At 42.7% G+C, this 27,699-nt stretch overlaps 1 protein-coding gene across 3 annotated transcripts; it reads left to right on the top strand.

Annotated features, from left to right (window-relative positions):
- The first annotated feature begins 8,986 nt into the window (after window positions 1-8,986).
- On the top strand, window positions 8,987-18,248 carry HIKESHI (heat shock protein nuclear import factor hikeshi). 3 transcript variants are annotated; one of them, XM_052670490.1, is made up of 6 exons: window positions 9,003-9,124; window positions 9,418-9,549; window positions 9,770-10,007; window positions 13,484-13,635; window positions 16,364-16,482; window positions 18,035-18,248. In XM_052670490.1, exons 3-6 carry the CDS (start codon window positions 9,857-9,859, stop codon window positions 18,087-18,089), a joined length of 477 nt encoding a protein of 158 aa, XP_052526450.1. In that variant the 5' UTR covers window positions 9,003-9,124; window positions 9,418-9,549; window positions 9,770-9,856; the 3' UTR covers window positions 18,090-18,248. The 3 variants fall into 3 exon arrangements, with proteins under 3 accessions (XP_052526442.1, XP_052526450.1, XP_052526449.1); XM_052670489.1 differs by having other exon boundaries at window positions 9,418-9,526; XM_052670482.1 differs by lacking the exon at window positions 9,418-9,549 and having other exon boundaries at window positions 8,987-9,124.
- Window positions 18,249-27,699: the final 9,451 nt, after the last annotated feature.

The raw sequence follows: 27,699 nt of genomic DNA on the forward strand, positions 1-27,699 counted from the left end.
GAGAATAAAACATTACTCCTTGTATTCATTTATTTGATTTTACTGCCTTGCTTGTATGTTAATCAAACGCATAAAGTGCTGAGGTGCATAGGTGCCAAGTAAAAGTCAATATTTTACCGTGAACCTCATTTATCTACATTAGCCTGAAATGAGGTAGATCTGTAAATTTGGACATTATTGAATTTAATGACAAAGATCAATTACAACGTCTCTGACATGACAGGGATTTGTCAGATGAGGAGGAAAAATCATCACTTCTCCCTGAGGGAGCTTATAAATGCTGGGTGGTTGTGTCCATCCTTCCATGCATGCGAATGCTTGAATAATATTAGTTGCATTTGAAGTAAAGACACAGAGTTTAAAAGGAGTTTAAAACAGGGCTAAGTTACAGTGAGCTCTGTGAGGGATTGCTCAGCAGAACTGACTGGAGTACAAGCAAAAAGAAGTGGAAAGTGTCTTCATGGGAGAGATACATAATTTGGCTGCAAAACAGAAAGCAATTCTGAACTTGGACTGCTGCTTTTCTGGTACACAAATACCAGTCACAATCATTTTATAAGCACTCTAACATTAGAGACTGTAAATAATAAATCTCCCTGGAAGCACAAGTGCTGATTTTTTGAAGGACATTTGGGAACGCATGGACAGTAATAACCTCCTCTGATGGAAACTGGTATACTTCACTGAATTAAATGTGTAGAGACTTCTAGCACTTCCTAACCATCCTTCAGCCTTCTGTCCTTTCTCCAGCACTGGGTAGGAAGTATTGGTCTGCTCAAGCTGCTAATACACCATCTACTTGGTGAGCTGCTGTTTTCTAGCAGCCACTTATATCTTGTCCTGACTTGAGTGGAGGTAAGGTTCCCCAAAGAAAGGATTTCTTTTTCCCCTGATTTTTCTAGACTAGTTGAGAGGAGCCTTCACAACAGCCTTTGATCTTTGATCAGGAATTGAAGAAATTCAGCACATCTCAGGATTAGCCCCATATCTCAGTCCAAATCCTGGAAGCCAAGGCTGACTGCATTCTTGATCAATGTTCTTATTTGGCAGATATGCAGAGAGTAGGTCGTGGAATCATGGAATCATAGAATTATGGAATCATAGAATTATAGAATCGTAGAATTGCTAAGGTTTCAAAAGATCTCTAAGATCATTTAGTTCAACCATCAACTCATCAACACCACTGCTACTAAATCATATCACTGAGGGTGACATCTGCCCTGTTCTTGAAGACCTCCAGGGATGGTGACAAATAGCATCTGATGTGGAAGTGTATAGAAGCAAAGGTGTGGAACTGAATCCCTCCACGTGAAAAAAAAAATGGCACCCATTGACATTCACTGATATTTGCTGAATGTATAATGAGACCAAACAGTGGATGTGAGCACAGTGATGCAGTGGGTGGTGCATTTCAGCAGATAGTGGTAGTGGGTCACCTCTGCTGGTGCAGATTTCTTGTTCATCACTGGTGGAAATGCACAGCTAGTGGTGGTGACTGTGTTGAAAAATAGTGTTTTGTAGCTGAGATTTTGCTCTATCAAATAGTGTTACTTGTGTTCTTTGTATCAGTTGTAGTTCCATGAGACATAAGAGGCACTACTTTCGGAATGATCTTTGTGCATGCCACCAAAGGCAATTCCTGTTCTCCTAATGTGGCCCAGGCAAGCCAAAAGTTCAGACGTAGTGGTCTACAGTCTCCATATCAGAAACTGATTCTACTACATGGAGAATCCCACTAATGGCTTTTAAAAGCACCATTTGCTTCTCACCAACTTCTCGTACATGAGGGCCTCGGATTCAGCTCCTTATACTGCATTTCAGCTTGCAAAAGGAGTAGTACATGTACTGTGTAACAATTTATTAGAATGATACTGAGTTTATTGCTTTTAGTGTCTGCACTTCAAGGAGGGATTTCTACATACGTAAACAGCAAGCTACGGTTTCTAAGAGCAGGAATTAAGAACCTATGAGGTTAAGTATTAACTGCACATTGACAAGGGTTATACCATTCCATACATAGCAAGCCAAAGACCTGGCACGTGTCAGCAGAGATGTGACTGTTAGAGCTGATGCAACTGGATGCTGTAAAGCAAGAAACATGTAGTTCACCATCTGAATTGGGATAGAATGAGTTCGAAAGTGATGTCGTCATGTCAAGACAGACCAGCTCAACCTCTTGCAATATCGTGAACAAAACCTTGGGAACATTTCACACCTCACCTTCAAGAAGTCACATGTTCCTCCTGTCTCCAACACCAAACGCAGTCACCTTGGTGTTTAATTTTCTATTCAGACATTTCTGACCATCAAGAAAAGCGGGGAAATTCTGCCCAGTGAAAAGGAGCACCGACAGCACATAAGTTAGAAGAACACAGCTCCTAGAGAAGTTTCATCTACTGAGAAAGAGCCATGCTGTGCCCTTGTACATCTGCAGTTTTTAGATATCTAAGATGTGCTGGCTTTTGTGAATACTCCTGTCACAGGAGGATCATGGCCTAGACATAACTAGTTAAGTAATGGCATGTAAAGAGCTGTAGATGACAGAGCTGTGGATGAACAATTAACAGGAGAGCAGTAACTTAAGCTGCCATGCCACGTTGTCCAGTTTTCCTTTTATCAACTGATATGTTTCATTCTCAATGTGACCGCTTAACAGGCATGTAGTATTTAATCTGTTTGAACTAACCCTGTTTATTTTGCCCAAAACTGCTAAGGAAGCACATGGAAAGCAACCTGAAGAAGCAAAAACCTTTGAGGAGGAGTGATGAACAACAAAGGCTCAGCACAGCTGGACCTCAAAAATTATATTTAGACAATAGTTTTGATTGTTATCCATCAAAGAAGTCCAGAGAATGAATGTCTTGCTTACCCCATAAATGAGTTCAATTTTTTTTCCTTACACAGCTGTATGTCAGTTTCTTTTTATTCATTTATATGGGAAAGAAGCAGTGCAACTTTAGAACCCTGGTAACTGTGTGTGTGGCATCAGTGGGACTCAGACTTCTAGGGATTAGTTTGGAAAGGCAGATGGAGCACTGATAACATTCTGTAAAGGTCTGGCACTGTCGTTTATCTGTTGTATTACCAGTTTGATCTTGAGAGCATAGTTGACTGGTTGCCAATTAATTACATCTCATTAATATATTTATGAACTACTACATCGCAACTGTGGTGCAAACTATTTGAGCTGAGCAGTTTCTCCCTGAGACACAGTAAGAGCCAATCTCAGTTTTTGTCATGTGGTATCCAGTAAGCCAAATCCTGGTATTTTATCACCATCTGCTGGAGACAAGACATAATTCACTTAAAAATATAAATTTAATTTCAGCTTTAAAACTTTTGACTTCATAGACAAAATATTACATACCTGTCTATAAAGATTCAAAGCTTTTAAAGGCAGCACAGACTAGTAAGACCTCCATGGAACTCACATCCCAAAAATTCATCTAAGGGACAGAAGTTACAAGATCTCCTGTACTCTCCTACAACTAATCCATTCTATCATTGTTAAATCTGTTAGGGATACGTACTCAGGTGCTGTCAGATATCACCGTCACAATGAAAGCTTCAAGGCTGTTGACAAGTGAAAAAAAATATCCCAGTGCAGATACTGAGAAAAAGAAAAATGAAGGAAAAAAAAAAAAAGGAAAAAAAAAGAGGGCAAGAAGCCAGCTATCAGACTAGTGATCCCTTCTCTCAATTGCTCAGAGGGTCATAAAACTGTTCCTCAAAGCTAAAAAAATGCAGCACCCTTTCCAATCCATTACTAGGAAGTAAATTATATTCTCCCTCCTTTCTGCCCTTTGATACAACCTGATGTCCTTATGGCTTCATTCCAGTCTTATCATTACTTCTTTTTCCCTTTTATACCTCCTCTCACAACTAAACATCAGCAGCGAGAGTGGAGAATTGCCTGTATTCATCCCACTTCCACCATAACTGTGGCTCCTCAATTAGAAAGCCCATTTCAATTAGAAAGATCAATTCTGTCTTAGATGAGCCACTAGTTGAGAAATAAACTATGCTATTAATTTGCATACTTCTTTCAGGTAGTTAATTTAGGTGGGAAGGCCTGATACTCCCTCTTGGTTTGGTGCTCGACTAAGAGGCAGCTAGTGAGGTTGCTGGCCCAGTTAAAATGCGTAGGTAGAAAGCATGTGGTCCACCAGTGATGTGGAGCCTGGAGCTCATCTCCAAGCTCCTTAGGCAATTCAGAGAGGTAAATGACTCCGTTGGTGTTTCTACACTTCTAAGAGGATTTTATGCCCTGCCTTGAGTCAACAGCCAGAAAACAGTATGTGCAAGAATTAGTCTTACTGAAGTAATACAGCAGTAATTCTTTTATCTGAATGCTATTCAACATGTTTCAGTAAAAATTTGTACAGATCAGCTGCATAGCAGAGACTTGCACCACGGGATCCTTCACAGAAAGCAAAGACCTCGTGCAGATCACCATATAGTGGAGGCTTGCAGCAAAGGATGAAACCAGGCTTGCTAGAGATGAGTCTATTGAAACAATGGTGGGTTTGGGGGGGGGGGTGAGGCAAGAAGCTCAGCTGAAGTGCATCTACACCAATGAATGCAGCATAGGCTAGAAATAGGAGAAGCTTTCAGACATTAGGGGGAAATTCTTTACCCAGAGAGTGGTGAGATGCTGGAACAGGCTGCCCAGAGAGGTTGTGGATGCCCCGTCCTTGGAGGTGTTCAAGGCCAGGTTGGATGGGGCCCTGGGCAGCCTGGTTTAGCATTAAACGTGGAGGTTGGTGGCCCTGCATGTGGCAGGGGGTTGGAGATTCATGATCCTTGAGGTTCCTTCCAACCCTGGCCATTCTGTGATTCTTTGATTCTGTGAAGCTGGAAGCTGTTTTGCAGCAAGCAAACTATGACTTAGCTGCCATTACAGAAACATGGTGGGATTGCTCCCATGACTGGAGTGCTGCAATGGATGGCTCTATGCTATTCAGAAGGGAGAGGTAAGGAAGGAGGGGCGATGGCGTGGCTCTCTATGTTAGAGAGCATTTTGATTTATAAGATTAAGCCTCTATGGGTCAGGATCAGGAAAAGTCTGAGGTTCTCAATGTCTTCTTTACATCTGTCTTTATAAGTTTTATGACTGTCCTCAGGGTACTCTATCCCCTGGTCTGGAAGTCTGGGATGGGGAGCAGAATAAAATCCCCAGAATTCAGCTGGGGAAAAAAGAAAAAAGAAGAAAACTCCTGCCTCAGCAAGAGCACATGAGAGTCCTACTGAGCTCAAGCCTACAAGATACAAGATAGAGTTGCCCTGTGGCTTTTAGACATGGTTTAATCTCAGAGGTCTATAGTAAATTGGCAATGTGAAATGAGCTCTTGCCTAATTAGCAGATTTCTCCTTGTGCCTCAGTGAATGCACACCAGAGACAGCTTGGCCAAATTCCACTAATTTGCAACATCTCAAGCTTTAAAGCACTTTCCTTTTTTCTTTCCAGATCAGCAGGGCCAGCTGGAAGAGCACCTGCCAAGTGGAAGAATTCCCTTGCAAAAGTTCAGATTCAAAATGAGACCTGGGACTGGGGCAGTTCTGCACCAGTGCCTTAACAATTCTCACACCTGGCTTCTTGCTAAAACTATGAGGTGAATCAAGCAAATATTTATTCCATTATGTTCTCCCCCTTTTCCCCCTCCCCCCTCCCAATAATAATAATAATAATAATAATAATAATAATAATAATAATAATAATAAAAACAGTGGGGCAGCACCATGATTTTTACTAGATTTTCCTTTCATTATTCCTATGCAAAAGCACACTGCAATGCACAGGTTGGTCACTCCATCTGGTAGCAGGCATCGGGGATTTTTATATTTTGCGTTTTTTATGTTTTCAGAATTCTGAAAGGCAACACCACCCTTTGCAAGAACTCGAATGCTGCAAAGTGGGCAGGGATGTGTGCAGGATCCTCCTTCACAGAGGATGATTCTGGTGGACAGCTGAGGGCCAGCCTAAGAGCAGAACCTGTCCAGAATCTAAGCCATATCAGGGGAAGGTTGGATTGGGATTAGGGAAAGGCTCTCTGCCAGAGGGTAATGGCCAAGGAACAGGCTCCCCAGGGCAGTGCGCATGGCACTATGCTGCTGGAGTTCAAGGTTTGGACGCTGCTGTCAGATGTAGGGTTTGGATGTTGAATGGTCCTGTATGGAGCCTGGGGTTGGACTTGATGATCCCTTCCAACTTGGCATGTTCCATGTTCTATGATTAAAATTGACTTGCAACAAAAATGCTAAAATAAGAGTGTGATTAAGATTAAAGCATGAATGAAAATATCTGAATATATACCATTAAAAAATAGCAGAACAAGATTTAAAAGAATGGCTTCTACACACAATGCAGTCAAATTGAAGAACACCTTGTTTCCATCTAGCTCAGAAAGCCTCTGCTATGATACCCAGGAGAGGGCAAGCAATGAAGATTAAGAGCTTCCCTGGATCATAAAGAACACGGTTGCAGCTTAACAGTTACTGCATTAATTTGGCAGAGAAATTCCCTATAAACAGAGACTTAATCTCTGTGAGCTGTTCCTTCTCACCCCTCCAAAGCTTACACTCTCTTCATTCAATATTTCATTTTCTGTCAAGAGGTGAATTATCAATCCAGGACTTGAAATGTGTTTTATTTAAACATAATTATCATGTTAATTCTAAAGAAAATATGCCTACACAAAAATTGCATTATCAGTCAACAGTGATAAATAGTAATAAGGCATATTACTGATCAAATTATCACAGTGTTACAAATTCAAACGAGCTAATTCCTTACAAGGAATAATATACGAGGTGATGTGCAGGACCTGAAGGTGTATCTGGTGTCTCATGATATTCTTTTCTTTAGTCTTGTTCATATGTAATTTATGTCGCTTGCCATAGCTATGCCATTTTGCCATTGGTCTATAGGTGGATATTCTCTAGAGCACTGAGGAATTAAGAGAGATGTTAAATGTTAAGTATTTTTTAGGCATGTTAGAGAAAGGTGGGGAATTACCACATGCTAATTTCAACCCATAGCCCAAAGAGAGAGCAGACATTTTCAGCCACCAGAACGTTCTTCCTCTTAATCTGGCACAGGGCTCCAGCTCTGCTCCTTATCTTCTCTGAGATGTATAAATGTCTGTGAAATGAAAGCAAAAGGGTCCCTGTCCCCTTCTGCTGACATTCTGCATTGAAGTTTATCCTATTGCTGTCACAATCTTTCCCTATTTTTACAAAAAGTTGGAAGATGTTGAGAAGCACTGGCAGCAAGGAGTGATGGCACAGCAAAGATCATTTTTGAGCTTGCCCACAGAGAACAAGAATTGTTCCTATCAGGTCCACCGAGATGCTGCATGATGTTAACCACGGCATGAGACTGCCTGTGGAAGGTTTGATACAGGCTCGGAAATCTCACCAGTAGAAGCTGCCAGCTTCTGCACGGTATCTCTGAAGACAAATTCTGTTTCATGTTAATGCATTACCGTATACTGTCAAGTCAGTATTCTCTCAGTGTACTTTTAGAGCATGTCAGCATGTTTAATCAGATTGTTTTCTTTTGTTTTTTTAATTAAGCTTTATTTTTTTTATTTTTTTTTAGTTTTCTAAATGCAGATTTTATTTGCTTCTAATTTCTTTGGCCAAATTTATCTGAATTTAAACACTTTGGATTTCATCTTTCAACATCAACTTCAATTTCTAGATACAGAAACAAGATACAAAACTCCCTCTGCACTTCACTAAGCAGAGCTCATCAGCCATATCTTAACTCAGAGATAGGAATGGCTGCCTTGATGAAATCCTAGTGCCTCATCTCCAGCCTGCAGAAATTATACACAAGAGTAAAAGCACAAGGTAAAAGCAGTTTGGTTTGGAGTTGCACCCTCTGTAGTTAAAGCAACTGTAGTACCATTCATACAATCACAGAATCACAGAATGGTTTGGGTTGGAAGAGACCTTAAAGCCCATCCAGTCCCAAATTCCCTGCCATAGGCTGGTTGCCACCCAGCAACTCAGGCAGCCCTGGGCCCATCCAACCTGGCCTTGAGGATCTCCAGGGATGGGGCACCTACAGCCTCCCCAGGCAGCCTGTGCCACGGCCTCACTGCCCTCTGAGTAAAGAATTTCCTCCTGTATCTAATCTAAATCTCCCCAATTACAGTTTAAAACTGTAAGTCAAGTTGTATTTTTCTTTGAACACATGCAACGTTTTTTGAGCATACATAAAATTCCCGTATTTATGACTGGCAGCATCTGTGCCATGTGAAGAAATGCATCATTTTAGAGAATAACAGAACCACAGGGGTTGGAAGGGACCTCTGGAGATCATCGACCCCACCAACCCCCTGCCAAACCAGGTACCCTACAGCAGGTTGCACAGGAAAGCATTCAAATGAGTTCTGAGTATCTCCAGAGAAGGAGACTCCACCACGTCCCAGGGCAGCCTGTTCCAAGGCTCTGTCACCCTCACAGTAAGGTTTTTAACTGTGTTCGAATGGAACTTGCTGTGTTCCCATTTGTTCCCATTGCCCCTTGTGCTGCCACCGGGCACCACTGAGAAGAGCCTGTCTCCTCCGCCTGCCTTCCACCCAATAAGCACTGAGAAGATCCCCTCTCAGTCGGCTTTTCTTCAGACCAAGCAGCCCCAGGTCTCTCAGCCTTTCCTCATACAGCAGATTCTCTGGGCCCAAATCCTGTGGCCTTTTGCTGGAGAGGAGCCCAGAACGGGACACGTGCAACAGGGCAGCACAAGAAAGACTGGAGGAGAGGGGTAAGCTCCCTCGACCTGTTGGCCACGCACTTTGTAACGCAACACATGATAACACTGGCCCTCACGGCCACACGGGCGCCGCTGCTACTGAGTCAACAAATTCACTCGGGGCAAGGAACACAAACGGAATAAACGCAGCGCCGCGCGCCGCCTCCCGGGGCAGGGGAGGCGCGGTGCACCATGGGAGTTGTAGTCTGCGCGCGAACCGGAAGTGATGGCGGCACGCGGCCTGACGGCGGCACAGCCACTTCCGGCAGCCGCCGCTGATGGAGGAGGCTCGGCAGCAGCGGAGCGGTTGAGGGGGGTTCGGTGGCGGCCGCCGCCATGTTCGGCTGCCTGGTGGCGGGCAGGCTGGTGAGCGGGGCCCTCAGCCCGCTCGGGGCGGGTGGGACTGCCGAGGGGCCGCGCCTTGGCCGGCTCCTGCCTCCAGTCCCCACGGGGCAGCTCCGTTGCGGATCCTGTCCTTTCTGCTGACGAGCAGGCTTGGGCTCTTCAGAGGCGAGGCGGGAGCTTAAAAGAGCCATTTTAACGCTATAGCGTGCCTTGGCCGCAGGGTTGTGGCACCTGGGGTGAAGAGGAGGATTTATCTGTCTCTGGCGTCCCTGTGCCGCCTGTCTGAAGGTTTATTGTATTTCCTGTGTGAACAGGTTGCCGTGCTCCGGGGGTTGTGCCAGCCAGGTGGTCAACAGCCACTGCTTATAGACTTGGCAACCTCTTCTGCACCTTATTTCCCTCCTACGCACGTGGGGAGTGAAGGTATTCTGCTCTCGTAGTGCTGGGTAGGATATACTTCCAGCGTAGGTAGAACATTGTTGTGCCTTTCCAGTGATACTTTTGTGGCAGTTGTTCTGCTTTGTTTGACTTTCATCTGGCTATGTGCTGTTTAGGTTAGTACGTGACTCACTTTTAGTTATGTCTCACCATAGGTATGTTTTTGTAAAGGGCTATTTGTAGTTAGCCAGAAATGGAAAACATTAACGAAGGCTTTGTTCTCTGTAGGTACAAGCAGCTCCCCAGCAAGTGGCCGAAGACAAATTTGTGTTTGACTTACCAGACTATGAAAACATCAACCACGTAGTGGTCTTCATGCTGGGAACTGTACCATTTCCTGAAGGGATGGGAGGATCTGTCTACTTTTGTTACCCGGACCAGAGTGGGATGGCAGTGTGGCAGCTGCTGGGGTTTGTTACTAACGAGAAGCCAAGTGCAATCTTTAAAATTTCTGGTTTGAAATCTGGTAAGTGTAGAACAACATAGCAGTCAGCATAATGAATGTGTTACTGTATGTATGAGAAAGTGAATGTCAGAAGGTGTTTTTATTAAGTGTTTTTTTGTAGAAGTGGTTCTCTGTATTCAGGTAGTCCCTAGCAGATAAGTAACTAGAAGCATTCAGTCAGTTTTGTGAAAGTCTGTGTGTATGTGTTCCTAATGAAATTTCCCACTCTTATCTTGTATGCAGTGTAAATCTGGAAATTCAGCTCAACAAGTTTGACGTGTTTTCCAGTGCTTCCACAGAATCTGATTAGGAATGAGTCTGTATTTTCCTTGGTGTGGTTTTCATGTGTTCAGCTAGAGAGTTCTGCAATATTTCCTCTTGCTCCAGCTGTTTAGCTGTTGTATTTGTAGCACCGAGAAAGGTTTTGCAATGAGCGAAGTGTAGCACTGTGACTTCAGAAAGCTCACTGCCTCTGGTAGTGTGCACTGCATAATTGTCCAATAAGGAATATTGTCAGTGGAAATCAGTCTTCCAAATATTTTTGGTGGTTTTGAGCTGACTGAGAGAAGGCTGATGCTACCCGAACAGTGTGTGTGTATATATATTTTTTCTGTTAATACGTAATTATGTGGGCATTTTTTGTTACGCATATTGTAAAAATGACAAACCGCCCCCGAGACACAGCTTTCTGCTCCTAAGGGAAGGTATGTCCATCAAGCAGCTTTAAAGCATTTCAGTAATAAAGAACAGAGTGTATATCATCTGTTTTTTTCTGTCACTTCTGCAGCATGCTCATCACGCTCCTAAGACTTCCTTATTTGTATGTATTTTCAGAGAGCTTTGTAGGTGAAGGTAACTTCAGTTGCTTTTGCAGAACAGTGCCTTTAACCATATTTTTCAAGGGAGAAATCTTAACTTTGTTCTGAACTACATTTTCTTCTGTCTCAACATTTTGGTCGCCTCGGTGTGCAAGGGATTGTGCTTGAGGATGAGCTTCCATGCCAGGTGGCAATGCTGTGCTTGCTCTGATCAGCTGTTCCTGTTGTATACTGCTTATTTGAGAATTGGAGTCAGAATGAGCTGTTGCTGTGATAACGAGGAAGTTAAGTTCGTGAGGATGTTCAGTGAGGAAGACAGACTGAAAAGCGGAAGCAAAAGTGAGTGATTATGGAGAAAGGAATTGGAGAGGTGTTACTGTCTTCTGAAATATGTTTGACTGTCTCAGGCTAACTGCTGGAGCCTGCTGCTGATATGAATCTGTGAAATGGAAGAAGAGGATAAATTCCAATGATACACCCTTCAGCAAACCAGTGGGGTGCCAGGATGTGTCCTGCTTCAGAGTACCTTTTTTTTTTTTTCCCTAGCTAGTAGGTGGCAGTGCTGTTCTGTAAAGAGATTAAAGAAAGAGGTAGCTCCATTGTCCAGGTGTTTCTAATGTTGTCACTTAGATGGTTGGGGTTAGGAGAAGCAAGCTAGCCTGTACCCAGGCTTGTAAGAAACATGCAGGTTGGGCAGATGTTTCTGACCTCCTGAGTGCATGCTAAAGCAAAGATGGTAAGGGCTAGCTTGGATGACAAATAGCACAATGAAGTTAATGTGTGGCTTTGCAACTTCTAATAGAACAAAGAGGCTGCCTGCTCTGCTTATGAGCTGGAACGGTTGTGTAGCATGCAGAAGTAGCCACAATGTCAGCTTTTTATTAGGTTATGTTGGGAATGTGTGCATTTAAAACGATAAAACTCAAATTACTGTTGTGTAATTTTAGTAATATCACTAGAAGTATGCTTGTCCTCAGCGTGTTGCTGGAGATGTTATATAGCTGTATTAACAGCTGCTCTGTGGTGTGCTGTGTTGTCTTGAGCTTATTCCGTTGTTAAGTGTGATTGGAACAAATTTCTGTTCCATACTGTTTGTCAGTTCCCTGTGAAGCAGTGATTGTAGCAGTTTCTTTCCTACTGTGTGATAAAGGCCAGCATGTGCTACTTCTGTGGCTGTAAGTAGTCAGCTGAAGTGGCTCAGGATTTGAATACAGCAGGTTTGGGAAAGGTTAATTGCACAATTTATAGCTCTTCAGTGTGTTCAGTGTCTGGAATGTGCTGGTTTTGCAATGTAAGTTGCCTGTGTTGGACATCTTAAGGAGTGGCTGTGCTGTTAGGAGCATTAGGCACTCTGGACAGTGAGGGTCAAGGAAATTTGTGTTGCCCCAGGATTTTTAGTTTGCTTATCCTTCTGCTCACTTAGGAAGGCCAGTGCTGGTGAACGTGTTTCCAAGTTTGGGACCAGTAGTTTATCAGTGCTGAACTAAAGGGGAAATTGCTTTTAGGAAGTGCACTTGAATATGAAGAATTCATTTGTGGAGTGGACACTGAATCATTAACTCAGACTCTTTTTCTTGATTACAGGTGTTATTACTCAGGTAATCTTTTTTTGAATAAGAGATTTCCAGATCAGGTTCTGAAGGTGTCTCAGAAGAATGCCATGGTACCATCGAAAAGATTCCTGTAGAGCTCCTGTAGAGCTGTGAGAAGTTAGTCAGACTGTACTTCTCAGTAGTCTTGGTAGAAACTTGTGAAGTCTAAAAGCAGGCTTCTCAGCTGTTTCTCCTAACTTTTAATACTTTTTAAAAAGCTATGTTAAAGTGTCCATAGAACAGTGCTTGGAAATGTAGTGGAACTGAGTCAGAAGGTACTTTAGATTTCAGTTAGCACTTTTTTGCAACTCCATATAGTATTTGTAGGTCTGCAGGATAGCTATTGATTGGCTTTGCTCCCTGCTGCTAGTAAGACAGCAGAGAGGGCTACTGAAGCATCAGTACTTCTTTCATTGCATTTATTTGAATTTATTTAGGAAAAAAAAAATCATCCCAGTAGCACCGTGGTCCCCTAAAGAGGGTTGTGTGATTAAAGCCACTCGTCTCTCGGTGTTTGTCACTGTGTGCAGAGCTTCTAGCTAAAGCTTAGGCAGGAATTGCTGGTTAATACTGAGTCACAGGTGATGACAGGGACTGGGATGATGCCTGCAAGAGCAATATGCAACCTGGGGGTGTTTTTCTGCTTAATGCATTGTTCTGTTCATAGCTTCAATATTCTGTTCAATAGCATAGGCCTTGCTGCTCCATGGTTATTTCTTTGACCCTTGGTGGTTTCGAACTGTTTGATGAAATGTGGGGCTGTGCAGCCCTGCTCAGGGGTAGCTTCAAGTCAGAGTGATCTTGAAGGAACGTTGTCTGTTTTTTTCATGCATAAACAGGTTCAAAAGCACCACGTTTGAATGAGTCAAGCTGTTGTGCAGCAGTGCTGTGTGTTTTCTGTTTTTCTGTAGTGTGTGTGCCTGTGCGTACATGTATCTGTGTTTGGACTGTGCTGTCTGATTTCTGCGATAGGGAAGATGTGTTCCACACCTCCCACCAGGGACCTCATACAGAAGAAACACTGGAATGCCAGCAGCATGTCTTCAAGTGTGTATCAGGTCTAACGTGCTGTTTGTGGTGCTTTCAGGGAAGGGAAGCCAGCACCCCTTTGGTGCCATGAACCTCCCGCAGACACCAACGGTGGCCCAGATCGGCATCTCGGTGGAGCTGCTGGAGAACCTGGCACAGCAGACTCCTGTGGCAAATGCTGCTGTGTCATCGGTAGATTCGTTCACGGAGGTATTGCAAACATCCTGTTCTCAGAAATCCTCTGCAGTTCTGAAGTTTTAAAAGCATGGGCTCTGAAGAATTAATTCAAAATACAAAACGAAGCCTTTGTGGGTGGTTTTAGGGGTGTAACCAACCTAGTTGTCACCAGATCGTTTGGATGGATAGTTTGAAAATTTGCAATGACTTTTTCTTACACTAGAAGGCTGTCTCCTGTAAAGGATCAGATTTTGTATTTCTGTATTCAGCCAATGCATTCTATCATACCCATGTCACTGTTACAAAAAGTAGGCGAGACTTCCCTATAGGAGCAACTGCAGTGAAATGCACGTGAGACAGTGGATCTATGCTGATTTTAGATGCTGCAATTTAAGTGCACAGCATTCTGCAACGATGGTCAAAAATTACTCAAGGTATATATGGGCTGGATTAATACAGATATCTAGGTGTACCACTGACTCCGGAGAAATCCTTCTGATGTAGTTCTGCAGAACTATAAAATCATGCCTTCTCCCACAGAAACGTGTTTTGTTTTGTTGTTTCTTCATCCCGTGGAACAGGATTTTTTTCTTTTTGTGTGAAACCTGCAATACTGGCCAATTTTTACCTATCCTGTCTGTTAGTCTCAACCTCTGGAAATCCTGAGCCAGCGCAGGCAGTTATATCACACTCTAACAGTAGTTCAGGGCAAACTTGATCTGAATATCAAGTCTTAATTTCTCTAAAACTGATGGCTCTGGCGTTACCTTTTAAGATTTCAGGAGCTGAAGAGGCTTTTCTTGAGGCTTTTTCTTGCTCACTTTTCCTACAGATACTTGCTGAAGTAGACTGGTAATTGAACAGTAATCCTGATCATGAAGCTGATGTTCTCTGACAGTTTATACAAATAGTATCTTCACATAGGTAAATGTCTCTTTTGGAGAAAGTTAGTAGTTATTACAGCTATTTTTGTATATAAGAGCTAACAGATTTTTGGGGTTGGGGAAGTTAGGGGCTAATGACATCTAAGTAATATTTTTTATTCCATTAGTTCCTATAATAAAGTCATAGGTTAATAAGTTATATTCCAGGTTTTTTTGCATTTCCACTGGTGGATTTTTCTGGCAACTACATTTAAAGAAGAAAAACAATTCATTACTGCATAACATTAGCAACCAATGTTTCTCCAATTAGGTGGGTTTTCCTTTTTAAAAGGGAGCAGAATGTTAACTGATTTTTAAGCTGAACTGTGGCATTCTTCTTCCACTACATTTTTAGAAAGGTTTATGAAGCTTTATCTTATATTTATGTGTGGTTTTGTAGCTAGAGAAAATTATCATATTAAGAAAGTAAATAGAAAGAAGTGAGACAGTAGTGTGAGAGGGATGAGGCTGAGGGTGGGCTACTCATTCTCAGACATCAGCTGTTCCGATCCATTTGTGTCAGAGCAGGTGGAGGGGAGCTTTGGAGCAGTTACATCCAGTTCTGGGGCGTCAGCATGAGAAATCCAGAGGAGGGCCATGAAAATGATAGAGAGCTGGAGCACCTCTCCTGTGAAGACAGCTGGGTTTGTTCAGCAGAACAGAAGACTTTGCATGGGCCTTATCGTGGCCGTTCAGTACATCAAATGAGTTTTTAAGAGTCTTTTTGAAAGGCAAGTGCAATGGTTTTAAACTGAAAGAGGGTAGGTTTAGATCAGAAATTAGGAAGAAGTTCTTCATGATGGGAGTGATGAGATACGGCATCCACAGCTTCTGTGGGCAACCTATGATTGGAAATGTTCAGAGTTGGGTTGGACAGGACTTGGAGCAGCTACAACTCATGGAAGACATCCGTGCCCATGGCACAGGCATTGCAGTAGGTGATCTTCAGAGGTTCCTTCCAACTATTGTATGATTCTGTATATTGCTCCAGATTCTGTTTTACTCTATCATTTTACTGTCTCTGAAAATAATTTGTTCCCCCACCAAAACAACACATTTATTTTTCTCCTACAGCAAGTAGGGGAAAGAAGAAAATATTACAGACTACATAGCTGAAGGAAGTTTCCCTGTTGCTGGAGTCTGGCAGTGAGTTGTAATCATAGAATCAAGGTTGGAAAAGACATCCAATATCATCCAGTCCAGCTGTCTACCTGCCAGCAATATTTCCCCACTAAACCACATCCCTTAGTACAACATCTGAGTGTTTCTTGAGCACCTGCAGAGATGGTGACTCCACTGCCTCCCTGGGCAGCCAGTTCCAGCACCTCACCACTCCTTCAGAGAAGTTTTTACTAATACCCAACCTGAACCTCCCCTGGCACAAGTTGAGGCCGTTCCCTCTAGTCCTATTGCTCATGAGGCAGATTGCTGGAGACTTTTCTGCTGGTTGAACAATTGCTGTTTTGCTGTGAGTCGGGCTTCTCAGCTTTAACTTGGCCTGCTGTTCACCTGATGGTTTGTGACTGAATCACTTGTTTGTCACAAAGAATATTTCTTCCTGGAGCTCTTTATCCAGTTGGATGTCATTGGCCAAGGAGGCCACAAGTGAAGATCTGAGAATGTTTTCTAAACAGTAGGTGGATCTGAGGGCAAAATTAAGAGTTATCATATTTTGATCTCTTTTCAAACTGACTTCTCTTGCTCTGTTTCTACTTTCCCACGGTATTCTAGATAACAGTGCTGTTTTTATTTCGCATAGGAGTTGTGTATCTGCTGACATGTTGCACAACAAACCATATTTAACAAAGTACTTACTTAGTATCTTTCTTTTATTTCAGTTCACCCAGAAAATGTTGGATAACTTCTATAATTTTGCGTCCTCATTTGCTGTTACTCAGGCACAGATGACACCAAACCCCTCTGAGGCTTTCATTCCTGCAAATGTAGTTCTGAAATGGTAATGGAAACTATCTTTAGTAACTATTGTATATTTTTCCTCAGCATCAAAACAGCTCTTTTCTAAGTATTACTGTCATGCTGTTCCAGCAAGATGATGCAGAAATGCTGTTGTGAAGCTAAGATGCTCTTTGTACTGGTTTTAAACTTGTCACCTTGTTGCACTGGAAATGTCACCCTTCATACACGTCGATTTGCAGTGTGTTGCTGGCTGCAGGTTTTTGAGTAATGGGAGCATGGAACACTGATGCCTGTCTGTTGTTACAAGTTGTTTTTATGCTTGTAGCCATCAGGGTTATGTTGCTTAAGAAGGTGGGAGGGATGGAGAAAACACGTTCCAAGTTTACGTGGTTCTGCCACCAGCATGAGACAGTCACCCTGAGAGTTGTTTTCCAGCAGCTGGCTTAAAAGAGGTTTCCTAGCAGGGATGGTGATTCTCTGGAGGTAAACTGTGGGCAGTGCTTCTGAATGTCTTAAAAATTCTTTCCTACAGTTTATAAGTGTAGCCTTTTTTTTTTTTTTTTTTTTTTCCCCTCAATATTTATTGACATAAGCCTTCTTAAAATAGTATTTTGGGCTTTCTGGATAGTTGAGTCATCAGCATGGGTCAGCATGAGTATGTGAGCAGTTAACATAAGCAATATGTTTCCTTTGGAAATGTAATTTGATGCAGATTTCTTCCTAAATAGGAGGTAACTGTAAGCATCCCACATGTGGGGAGTCTCCATTGAGAAACCAAAGGGAAGGCAGGCTGGAAAAGCAGGGTAATGGCTGGCTGCTCCCTGAGTAATGCTCAATTTGCCTTTGTTCTAAACAGTAAAGTGAAGTGAGGCATAACTCCAATAAAGCAAACATGTTTGTGTATGTAAATCTGTTAAATTGATTGCAGCCAAAAGAGATTTAAAAAAAAAAAAGAGTTTCATCTGTTTGTGAGTCATTATAACGTATTTAATTATAGCTTGTAAAACAGTATCTGAGTATATATCTGAGGTCTCTGCAGTGGGCTAGCTGCAATGGAAATGCACTAATGCTTAGAATGCCATTAATTAAAAGCTCTTCTCTTTTAATATGAGTGGGATGATAATAAAACCTTTCAGAATTTCTTCTCTAATTGGAATTGGCTTAGAAATTTCCAGATGTAGAGGTTTTTGTTGTCTTTGTTTCAGCAGTAGTAGCTTGTGTTACCTTACAGCTTGTGTTTGTGGTGGTTTGAAGGGCTGTCCAGGCTCTTGTAGCTCAGAGTCTGCAAGTTGAGAAAGCCAGGGAAATTGTTCTTCCTCTGGTTTTGGTTGTTTTTTGTTTATTTTTTTCCCACTGTTCTGGATCTGTAGTGAATTCCAACATTGTCTGCACATCTTTGCTGGTTAGAAAAGTGAAATTAGGATGATGTGTTTGCATGCTTCATTCCACTCTGTTAATTATTATATTTTGCTAAAATGTTACTGTGGACAATAAATGTAGAAGTTAGAATTATTTGCTAAGAGGAAAAAAATAACGGGGACTAATTTCTCAGGATTTTTATTAGAGTTTGTTTATTTACTTATTTTTTGTAGGTATGAGAACTTCCAGAGACGCCTGACACAGAACCCTCTCTTCTGGAAAACATAAGCTTGAATCATGTCATTTGAAGTGCTCTCTGATCTGAAATATACAGCAGATAACTTCACTGAAGAACTCTGAGGCAGAAAAAAAACGATTAGTCTGAATAGACCACCTTGTAACTTTTATATTTCTCAAATTATTTAAAATTAAAATCTGTGAAAACTGCTTGTCTGTGTGTTTCTTCAATGGAAATGCTTGACTACAGCAAAAGTCAGTATGCACCTGTAGAAAGACTCTTGAACCTGTATTTAAAATGGAAGGAATTACAAAACGAGAAATGACAAAGCAGTTTCATGTTTGTGTGAAGTTCTGAGGTGGTGTTTAATTGTAAGTGAAGTTAACTTAGTCTCATTGTGCAGGAGATGGGGAAACTGAGAGTATGCTGATGTTTTTCTTGCTGGTCCTTGCTCTGTAAATGCTTTTAATTCATGGACAGCTAAGATTGCTGTCCCCAGCTTGTATAGATAGTACATCTCCCTCTCTTTAGAAGATGCTATGGAGCTTGATCCCAGGTATCTGTCTTGAACTTTCCCTATGTAGTTTAGAGTAGTCTCTGGGACTTTTTCCCTGCTGGCCAAATAAATACCTTTGAAACAGCTCTTAGGGGTGTACTTGGATTAGTAGATTTGTATTTGGCAGCCTAGAGCTGTGAGGTGACAGGTTATTGACAGTGGAGGTACTTGGTGAGTTTTGTCTCCATTCAGCTTTCTCTGTTTAAGGCGTGAGGAGAGGGAGAAAAATGCTTCTTGGTATGTAGAGGTTTTTTTCTATAGAGAAAATAAGAATAATAGGTTACATCAAGATGTTTTTAAGTCGCTTCAAGATCTGTGAGGTATCTTTGCAATGTTTGAGGGGAAATTATTGTTGTCTATGTAGAGAAACATTGATGTGAAGTGAACAGAAGGTTGTCTTCATCCTATGAGCCTCTCTGTGGAACTTTTCTGTTCTCAGAACTTAGAACAGAGCGTAAAGAATGTTTTTTCTGTGTGATGCTGAGGGTAGGAGGAGTCACATTGGGTGAAGCTGGTGTCCTTTTTTTAGTAGAGAGAGCATCTCCTCTTCAGTATTATCAAATATTTAATGTTCCAGACAGCACGATGTCCATAGCACTACTGCAATGAAGAAAAAGGTTTGTTTTTAAGCACTCTGGTCTGTTGTAGAAGTTTGTGTGATGTTTCAAGCAGGCCCACCACCACTACACTCTGTTTTCCTACATGTAATATTGGAGCAGCCATATAAGAAGGAATCAGTGACAAAGCAGAACAGCTTTCTGATCCTTCCTCCACCCTGTGTCAATGTGTGATGGAGATGCTGGTGTCTGAATGCATTAAAAATGCTTGGGTGCAAATGGCAGTGGTTGGGGATATTCCTGATTCCTTGGAGAGGCTTCCAGGTGTTATGGACTTTCTGTCTATCATCCCATTCTCTGCAGCTGTCATGTTCCATTACCTCAAGAAGAAGCCACTGTAAAGCTCGCTCTGGGGAAGCAGGCAGTGGTGCTGGGCTGCAGCTCACCACCTTGTTCCAGGCATGATGAGTTTTGTATCCCTACAAAACACAAATGGTTTACAGTGTGGAAATACTGTAGTGCAGAGGTGTGGAAGTTAATTTGCCAATATGCTGTTTTAGGTTTCTCCCTTACTGTGAGACCATTTGGAGGTGGATTTTCACTGTGGACTTGCATAACAGTCTGCGTTGATACTGATGGTGAATGGACGTAAAACCCCTGCATGTGAGAGGTAACCTCTCTGCCCATTAAGCACTTTGCTTTCTCCAGGCTATGAAGAAGGGAATACCAAAACAGCACTCTACTCATTTCCTGCCATCACACAAACCTTCTCATTTGTTCTTTTATTCAGGAGAAAGATAAAATGTGCTCATTCACTACCAGGTGTTGTAGCCAAGTAGGTTGTGGTTCACTTCAGCCCGTAGCCCAAGGGGACTTTGGGACTTTGGGGATGAGGTATTGCCTAAAATGGTCAGTTCAAGGCGAAGCTCCTTGCAGGGAAAGGAAGCAGCCCTCTTCTGGTCCGCAAGTGACAGTGGAGTCAGTTGTGACCTAGGGGTTGGTGCTGCCCAGCTCTGTTCCCAATGCCTGCTGCTCTCATGTCTGCTTTTCTCTTGTGCTGCTTTGCTGTGTGAAGGAGAAGAGAGGCAGTGGGAGAGCACTGGATGGCTCCTCTGACATCCAGATGAGGGTGTTTATAACAGTGCAAGAGAGAAACATCTTTGAACTTTCAGGTCCAGGTGTTTACCTAAAGGGTGAGTAATGACAGCCACGACTTCCTTTTTCTGGCCACGGAAAGGTGACTGGAAAGCATCTGAAAGAGCCTTGTTTCCAACACTGATGTCTCTCACAATCAAAGGTAAGAGCAACCGGAGCTTTTTCATGATACTCTCTATTCAGTTGTGAAAGGATTGTCCTGCTCAGTGCTGGTGCAGCTCAAGTACTGCGTGCGATTTTGGGTGCTACAATAAAGGACATCTAGTATTAGATATGGAGGTTGCTGGCCCTGCCTGCGGCAGGAGGCTTGGAGCTTGACGATCCTTGAGGTCCCTTCATTCCTAAGCCATTCTATGATCAAGCTATTAGAGAGCATTGAAAAGAGGTGAGGTGAGGTTTTGGAGGGGAAGATGTGTAGGGAGCAGCAGGGCCTGAGGGAATGGCATGGAGCTGTTTCAGGGGAGACGGGGGGTTACTGACCCAGAGGGCAGTGGGCACAGCCCCGAACTCCCAGAGCACAAGGAGCATTGGGACACCACTCTCAGACATAGGGTTTGCCTTTTGGGCAGTGCTGTGCAGAACTTGGAGTTGAACTCGACGATCCTGGTGGTTCCCTTCCAACCTGGGATATTCTGTGATTCAAAGTACAATAATTGGTTTAGGAATGTGCTGTGTGGCAGTAAGCTCGGGGACACTGAGCATGCCATGTCTTTTGTTTTGCTCTGCAGAGATCGTGCAGATTTGGGATCAGGTGTCTCTTGATGTTCGGCAGCAGTTGGCACTGAGCAAGGTAATCATCGTGCCTTGTGTTTCCTCTCATACTCTGGTAGCTTAATGTAGATCAATGTATCCAACTGTACTTCTCTTCCTTTGCTTTTTTTTTTTTTTTTTTCTGCTTTAAAATGCAGTTTACAAATGTGCCACAAAACAGATTTTTCTGAGCATTTACGGAAAAAAAATAAGATTTGGTATAATCAAATGATTGATGCTTTCAGTTTCCATTTTCCACTGCCAGAGTAGATCACCCAGATCACCTGATCCTTCCAGGATGCATTAGAGATTTAAGAAACCTTCTAATTGCGTTAATTTTTCTTTACCCAATTTCCTTTCTCCTTGTCTTCCTTCTAGAGCGTTGAAATAGTTGGACTGGGGACTTTTGCTGTTCATACACAAGAGCTACATATAGGAAGAAATGATTGCTTACTCATTCACAGACCTGTATTTCAAATGTCCAACATTATGAGAAGAATTTTTGATCTTAACTATGCTAAAAGAATTATGCCTGGTGAGAAGATGAAATAAAACTGTATTTGCTGCTGATAACATTTACAGGGTTAAACCACAACACTGTTTTTCTCCTGGAATGAAAACGTAGCATCATAACATCCCAGCTGAAACCAAGATGTTCCTTGGAAACATTTGGCATGTCTGGCTGGTGTCTAGCAATGGTTGCTGGGCCTAAAATTTGCCACATTGGCCCATAAATCTATCTGAACATTTATCAGAGGGTCTGAGCAGCTTCTCTGTTTTCCTTAACTGTAGGAGGTTGTCAGAGCATGCTGCATCACTCAATCCCTCCATGCCTGCACACTGAATGGGGGTAGTTCCAATGGCCTTATCATAGCACCTGGACCCAAGAAGCCCATTATGTAAAGTGTAATTGTCTCAAGGCCTGAATACTGCTGAAAGCTGATTGCAATTGATATCTTAGTTATGTGTCACTGTGCTCCTCTGGTGTTAATAGGTTCTACGCTAGCTGTCCCATTGGACTACACCACAATTGCCCTGGAGACATCTCATCCCCTGGATGCCGTGGAGAACTGTGTGAAGGAGACCGTGATGTATCTCTCTCGCTGTGTCTCAAACGGACTGAATATTGACTTTGTTCTCAGGGACATGGGTGTCCTTCTTATCAGGCAAAAGAAAGTCAAAATGAGGTTTTACGAAAACTTTCTTCTCAGCCTGGACACAGTGGGAAACTTGAAGGAAATTATTATCAATGTAAGTCTTACACAGTACAACTTAGAGGATTTCCAGCTGAATCTCAAGGGCCGGTTGAATTGGTGCCTCCTGGTGTGCCATGACTTGACTGGCCACTTGGCTTAGATGTAAAGTACAACAGAGGAGTTGCTCTCTGGATTCCTTCTCGTATAGTTGGTTGTCTTGCTGAAATGTAAGACAGCTGTGTTGGATCAAACCAAGGATCACAGAACAGCTGAGATTGGAATGGACCTCTGGATATCATCTTGTCCAAGTCCCTTGCTCAAGCAAGGCCACTTAGACCAAGTTGCTAAGGACCATGTCCTGGTAGCTGTTACATACTGATCACCGGGCTGAGGGATGCAGCATTCTGTCCCTGAAGGCTGAGGGAAGAACCAGCCTGTGCTCACCTCCACTGACTTCTCCAGTAGTCAAGAGATTTGTTTTCTGGTTGAATCCATTGGGTGTCACTCACACAGAAAGCCTGGCAGTTTAAGTTCCTAGAATCAATTCCCTGAAGTTGTATCTCTGGTTGTTGTCCTGAGAGGCTAAAGCTGATGAAGAGGACTTTGCTGGAGAGCATTGCTGGAGGCAGTTGCTGCTTTTATTATCAGCTTTGTTTGCAACCTTGGTTAGCAAACGTTAATTGCTTTGAAATCATCTTGCCTCTCTCTGTCTCTGTTATAGAGGAAAAAAGGGACGATGAACTGGGTCATTTCCCAGGGAGAAACTGGAGTTTCTGATGTCTGTACTGAACCTGACATCCTGTTTCCCAGGTGAGGCTGTTTCTGTTACCATTCACATATGATATGAGCAGCCTCTCACCTTGTGTTGGGCAGCACATTACTGGGGGTTTCCTGCTGCTCATGCATTTACTGGAAAGATTCATTCACAGTGCGCTCCATGCTCAATGTTCCTTGCACTGAATGATGTACGTCTTTGCTTGAAATAATACAGAGAAGTGATTTCTCATATGTTGTCATAAATCATGCAAAATAAACATCATTTATTCATTAGAATTTGTGAAGCATAGAAGAGAAGGCAGGCAAATACTGGCAACTTCAATTTTCACCTGTTGTTTTTTCTTTCCTTTTGATGAGACTGCAAAAGGAAAGGAAAATTACAGGACAATTAAGAAACGTTTCTGTGTTGGACTTCACACCAAATTCTACCTGTTGGAACCATGTATGTCATGTGTTTGTGAAATTCCCATGACTTTGTGGGAATTAAGTAATCAAAGTGCATCCTAAATACCTTCTTCGGGAGTTGAGAAGATATTTATTGGCCAATAGGAAGCTTTATCGTGGGGCAGGTCTGAAGTCTAATGCTGCAAAGTAGCTCTGTTTGTGACCCAAGCAATGCAGTTAGTCAGAAAGGATACCCAAGTGAATGAGGGGCTGAAACTAAAACTTAAAATGCCGTGGGTATATTGGACAACAGGAGACCTGCGTGTTCTTCAGGTACACTCAAAATGAGGGATGGTATCCAACTGTGGCAAGGTGGTTTTGCATTAATCTTCACTGTTAGCAGGCTGAGTCTAGTGAGATCTTTAGGATGCATGGAGTCTTTTATTCTCCAGGCACTGGAGTCCCTTTCCATGTAGCTTCATTTCCTACTAAAGCCTCTGAGGGCATTTCAGTTTAAGTGGTAGACTGCAAAGAACTTGTAAGATATCTCTGCATCAGGACAAGGTCACTCATGAAAGCTGCAGAGGGAGTGTGCCCTTTGTGCACGTACAGGTGTTGCCTTCTTGTTTGCAGCCTGCAGTTTAAGACTGAACATGGAAAATTCCTCCTTGAATCCCTCCGTGAAAGACCTACCAAACCACTGCAGGAGAGGAAGACAAAAGGCATCTTTAAGGAAAAGATTAACAGAAAAGGTAATGTTGGAGCAGACTCCTGGTAGCACTCAGTGTGTTCTCCTTTTGTCCTGATTTCAGGTGCTTCATGTGAATGCTAAAAGGCACAGCTCTATTCTTGATGAATCCCAGCTGCAAGTTGTTCTATTCCTTTTATAAGTTTCTTCATGTACCAGGGGGAAAAAAATTAGAAGATTCTCTCACATTTCTGAGTAATGAGTTCTTCCTTAAACTGGCTGTAGTGTTGGTGTTTAGAATCATAGAATCACAGAATTGCTCAGGTTGGAAAAGAACTTCAAGTCCAACCACAACCTAACCATACTATCCTAACTAACAATCCTCTGCTAAATCACGTCCCTGAGCACCACATCCAAATGGTTTTAAGCACATCCAGGCATGGTCACTCAACCACCTCGCTAGGGAGCCTATTCCAGTGCTTCACAACCCCTTCTGTTAAGTTTTTCCTGAAATGCAACCTCAACTTACCCCAGTGCAACTTGAGGCCATTTCCCCTCGTCCTGTCACCAGGGAGAAGAGGCTGGTTCTCACAGAACCCACTTGTTTTGTTCTGAGGAGAAACACCATCTGGAAATGGTTGTAGAAAAGGCTCCTTATCTGTACCAAAATGGAACTTCACTGTTTTCAACTGATGGTGAACTTCCCACGATGTCTGTGGGGTGGATGTGTAGATGGGGCCAATACAAAGCACCCAGACTCTGTGAAGTAGCGCTGCTTCTCCGAGAGAGACTGCCAGGTCTCTGCCATCTCCCAACCAACCTTTCACACAAAGGAAACGATGAAGGAATGGGAAAAAAAATGTTGCTATGAGTCATACTGAAGGAAAGCATTGGACAAAGTGCCAGTGATCAAAAGCCCCCAACAACTAGGGGAGATGGGGAATTAACAGTCTCAGTCAGTGGTATCTATGACCTACGAGTGTCTGTGTCATCCTCATGTGAAACCTCACCAAGGTCCTGTTCTAATGGTGATGTTGTTTTGCACCTTCAGGGATTCTTTCAGCTCCTCCTCACAGCGGTCCTGTGAAAGTCAGGGCTGTTGATTGGAAAGAACGGTCAAGGGAGAAATTCAAGAGAAAAGAACTCCCTGTTAGGTGAGTCTGTGGAGGAAATGGTGGAGGGTAATGCTGTGCCTTTGTTCATGTGTGAGCAGGATGTTTCCTTTGGATGCATGTGTGAAATCTGAAAGACTATGGCTCACAAGGAATAGCCTAGGATGTGAGTCGCAAACTTACTTAGACCTTTTGGATCCACTTCCTTTTACTTGAGTTGTCTTCCATTCTGTTTAGTAACTGAGTGGGGATAATTGTTCCAGAAGTTGAGGGTTATTTTCCTATTCTCTTTTATTGGAACCAGCCTGCTCCTTTTGTCTTCTGAGAGTAATGTTCAGAGTCTAACAATACTTTATGAGAGGTAGGATAGTCTCACTGCCCTCTGAACCGCTTCCTGATGGTATCAGCACGTCTCAGCTTTGTTCAAGACTTTGGACTCTTCCCAGACACCAGCAGAGTTCAGAGGTGACTAACCATGAAAGAGCAATCTTGCTCTAGTTCAAAAGGTGTTGCTTAAGTGGGTAAAACATAATTCCAGTCAGTCTGTGCTCCCCAGAACCATAACTGGCTTCTTTTAGAGAGGTAACATCAATACCAATAAGGCCTCTTGACCTTGGAGCTTGAAACCAGCATTGCACAGCTCAGGTCTTCTGCCTTTGCTTTTTGTTGGAGAGAGGCAAGAAACAGCACTTAGTTTTGCAGATCCTCTGTGTGTACCTGAAGCAGGCTTTCTGCTGTGAACATCAGCTGTAAGCAAACTTGTCAACTGTACTCGAAATGCTCCTGGTATGGTTCTTTAGGAGGCTGTATGAAGATGAGGGAAGATCCTGTGAGGAACTGGATGGTAAACAACACTTCAAGCAGAACCCAGAACTGAGTTCCACGTTCCTGACCACTATATCAAAGCAACAGCAGTAAGCTCTATTGAGTTCTGCATTTATAATGAAAACTTTAATTGTAAAAACAATAAGATCCTGTTGATCCTTAGCAAATTCAACTGTCTTCACTGCTGTATTCAGTTGTATCTTTTTGGATCAACGTGTAGCACATCCCAAGTAACTTACCTAGCACAGCCCTGAGTTGTTTTCCAGAAGCCTTGGGAGAGACCCAAACCCTCAGACTCCAGCTCAGATGAAGACTTGGTTTTCTCTAAGATGTCCATTTGTGGAGAAGCAGCAATGAAGGCAGTCGATGAGGCCCAGAGTGAAGTGCTGGAATGGATCATAGCAATTCTGTGTGACCCATCAAGTCCTCCTGTAGAATTTGGCAGATCTTGTTGTGCAGATGGAGATAACACATATAGCTGACATCACAGATAGTATTGGAAGAAGATGGAGGAGACAAATGGAAAGTGGAGTAAAAGTAGTTGTGACACAGAAGCAGTGTGGTCACGATTTCTCAGGTTTTCACACTACTGTGCAAATGCCTGCCTGCTGTGGAAGTAAAATAATTAATACCTCGTAGGCCTCTGGAGGCCTCACTAATTAAGAGCTGCATGTCAGCGTGACCTAATGGCCTCTCTGAGTCAGACAATTAATAAAGGAGCAAGGATATTTTTAATTAAAAATGAAAGAATAGAAGAAAAAACAAGGGGGGGGGGGAGGGGAGTTATTATCTTGAGTTTCCTTGACTGATTGTCTGTAGCCTTCCTGTACGTTGTAATCCATGTGTTCCTTCTTGCATTCTTCTGTAGTCTTTCTATATGGCTTGATGAAAACTGAGTTTCAGTTTTCTGCAACAGCCTCATTTTGGCAGCTTGTGCCAGCAGAGGAAGTTGCTCTGCAGCTCTGCCTTCTCTTTTACAGCTATAGTAACAAGCTGCTTCTGTTCTGACTAGGTCAATACTGCCTTCATGTTATTCTATAACCCTGAGCTTTTTATTGCTTGGGTTTTAGAAAACCAGACTACATCAAGTGGGTGGCATTGTTAAGTCTCCCCATCATAAGCTTTGTGGCTGCTATTTTCAAGTACACTCCTGGTGCCTAGGCTCCAGTCTTGAAGGCTGTAAATGAACATATGTAATCATATGTGTTTTAATTCAGCAGTGTGCTGAAATGTGCTTAAAAATGTCTCCTAGTGCACTAGCCCTTGTAGGTACAGCCAGATCCTGTCTCTCTAAGCTTAGTCATTAGGGCATGTGCTTGAGAACATCACTGTAAACTACTTTCCTCTTCTTGCCAACATACTGTAGCTGAGCTTGCAGAACAGAAACTTGCAGAAGTAAGACTCCATCTCCCTTCACATTGTATCAGATAAATATCTTTCAAAACAACTGTGGATTGCTCACTTGGACTGCTGTGCTGCTTAAGCATGTTTTTTCTTGCTCTCCTGTAAGGAATACTGATTTTGGTAGGTTACTGAATTTCACTGGCTGTGAAGGATTTGAAATGTGATCACTGCAAGATGCTTAGGGAAACAGGCATTTAGTTTATCTATGGAAATTTAACTTAAGACATTTCTAGGTGCTCAAAGTCCTGTGTAACTC

This window comes from Tympanuchus pallidicinctus, unplaced genomic scaffold, assembly GCF_026119805.1.
Source record: "Tympanuchus pallidicinctus isolate F22 unplaced genomic scaffold, pur_lepc_1.0 scaffold11, whole genome shotgun sequence".
Classification (NCBI taxonomy): Eukaryota; Metazoa; Chordata; class Aves; order Galliformes; family Phasianidae; genus Tympanuchus; species Tympanuchus pallidicinctus.

Coding starts and splice junctions, on each gene's coding strand:
- HIKESHI (XM_052670482.1), top strand. CDS start 9,095: ATGTTCGGCTGCCTGGTGGCGGGCAGGCTG. Junction 9,125..9,769: donor GCCTGGTGGCGGGCAGGCTG/GTGAGCGGGGCC, acceptor TGTTCTCTGTAG/GTACAAGCAGCTCCCCAGCA. Junction 10,008..13,483: donor AATTTCTGGTTTGAAATCTG/GTAAGTGTAGAA, acceptor TGGTGCTTTCAG/GGAAGGGAAGCCAGCACCCC.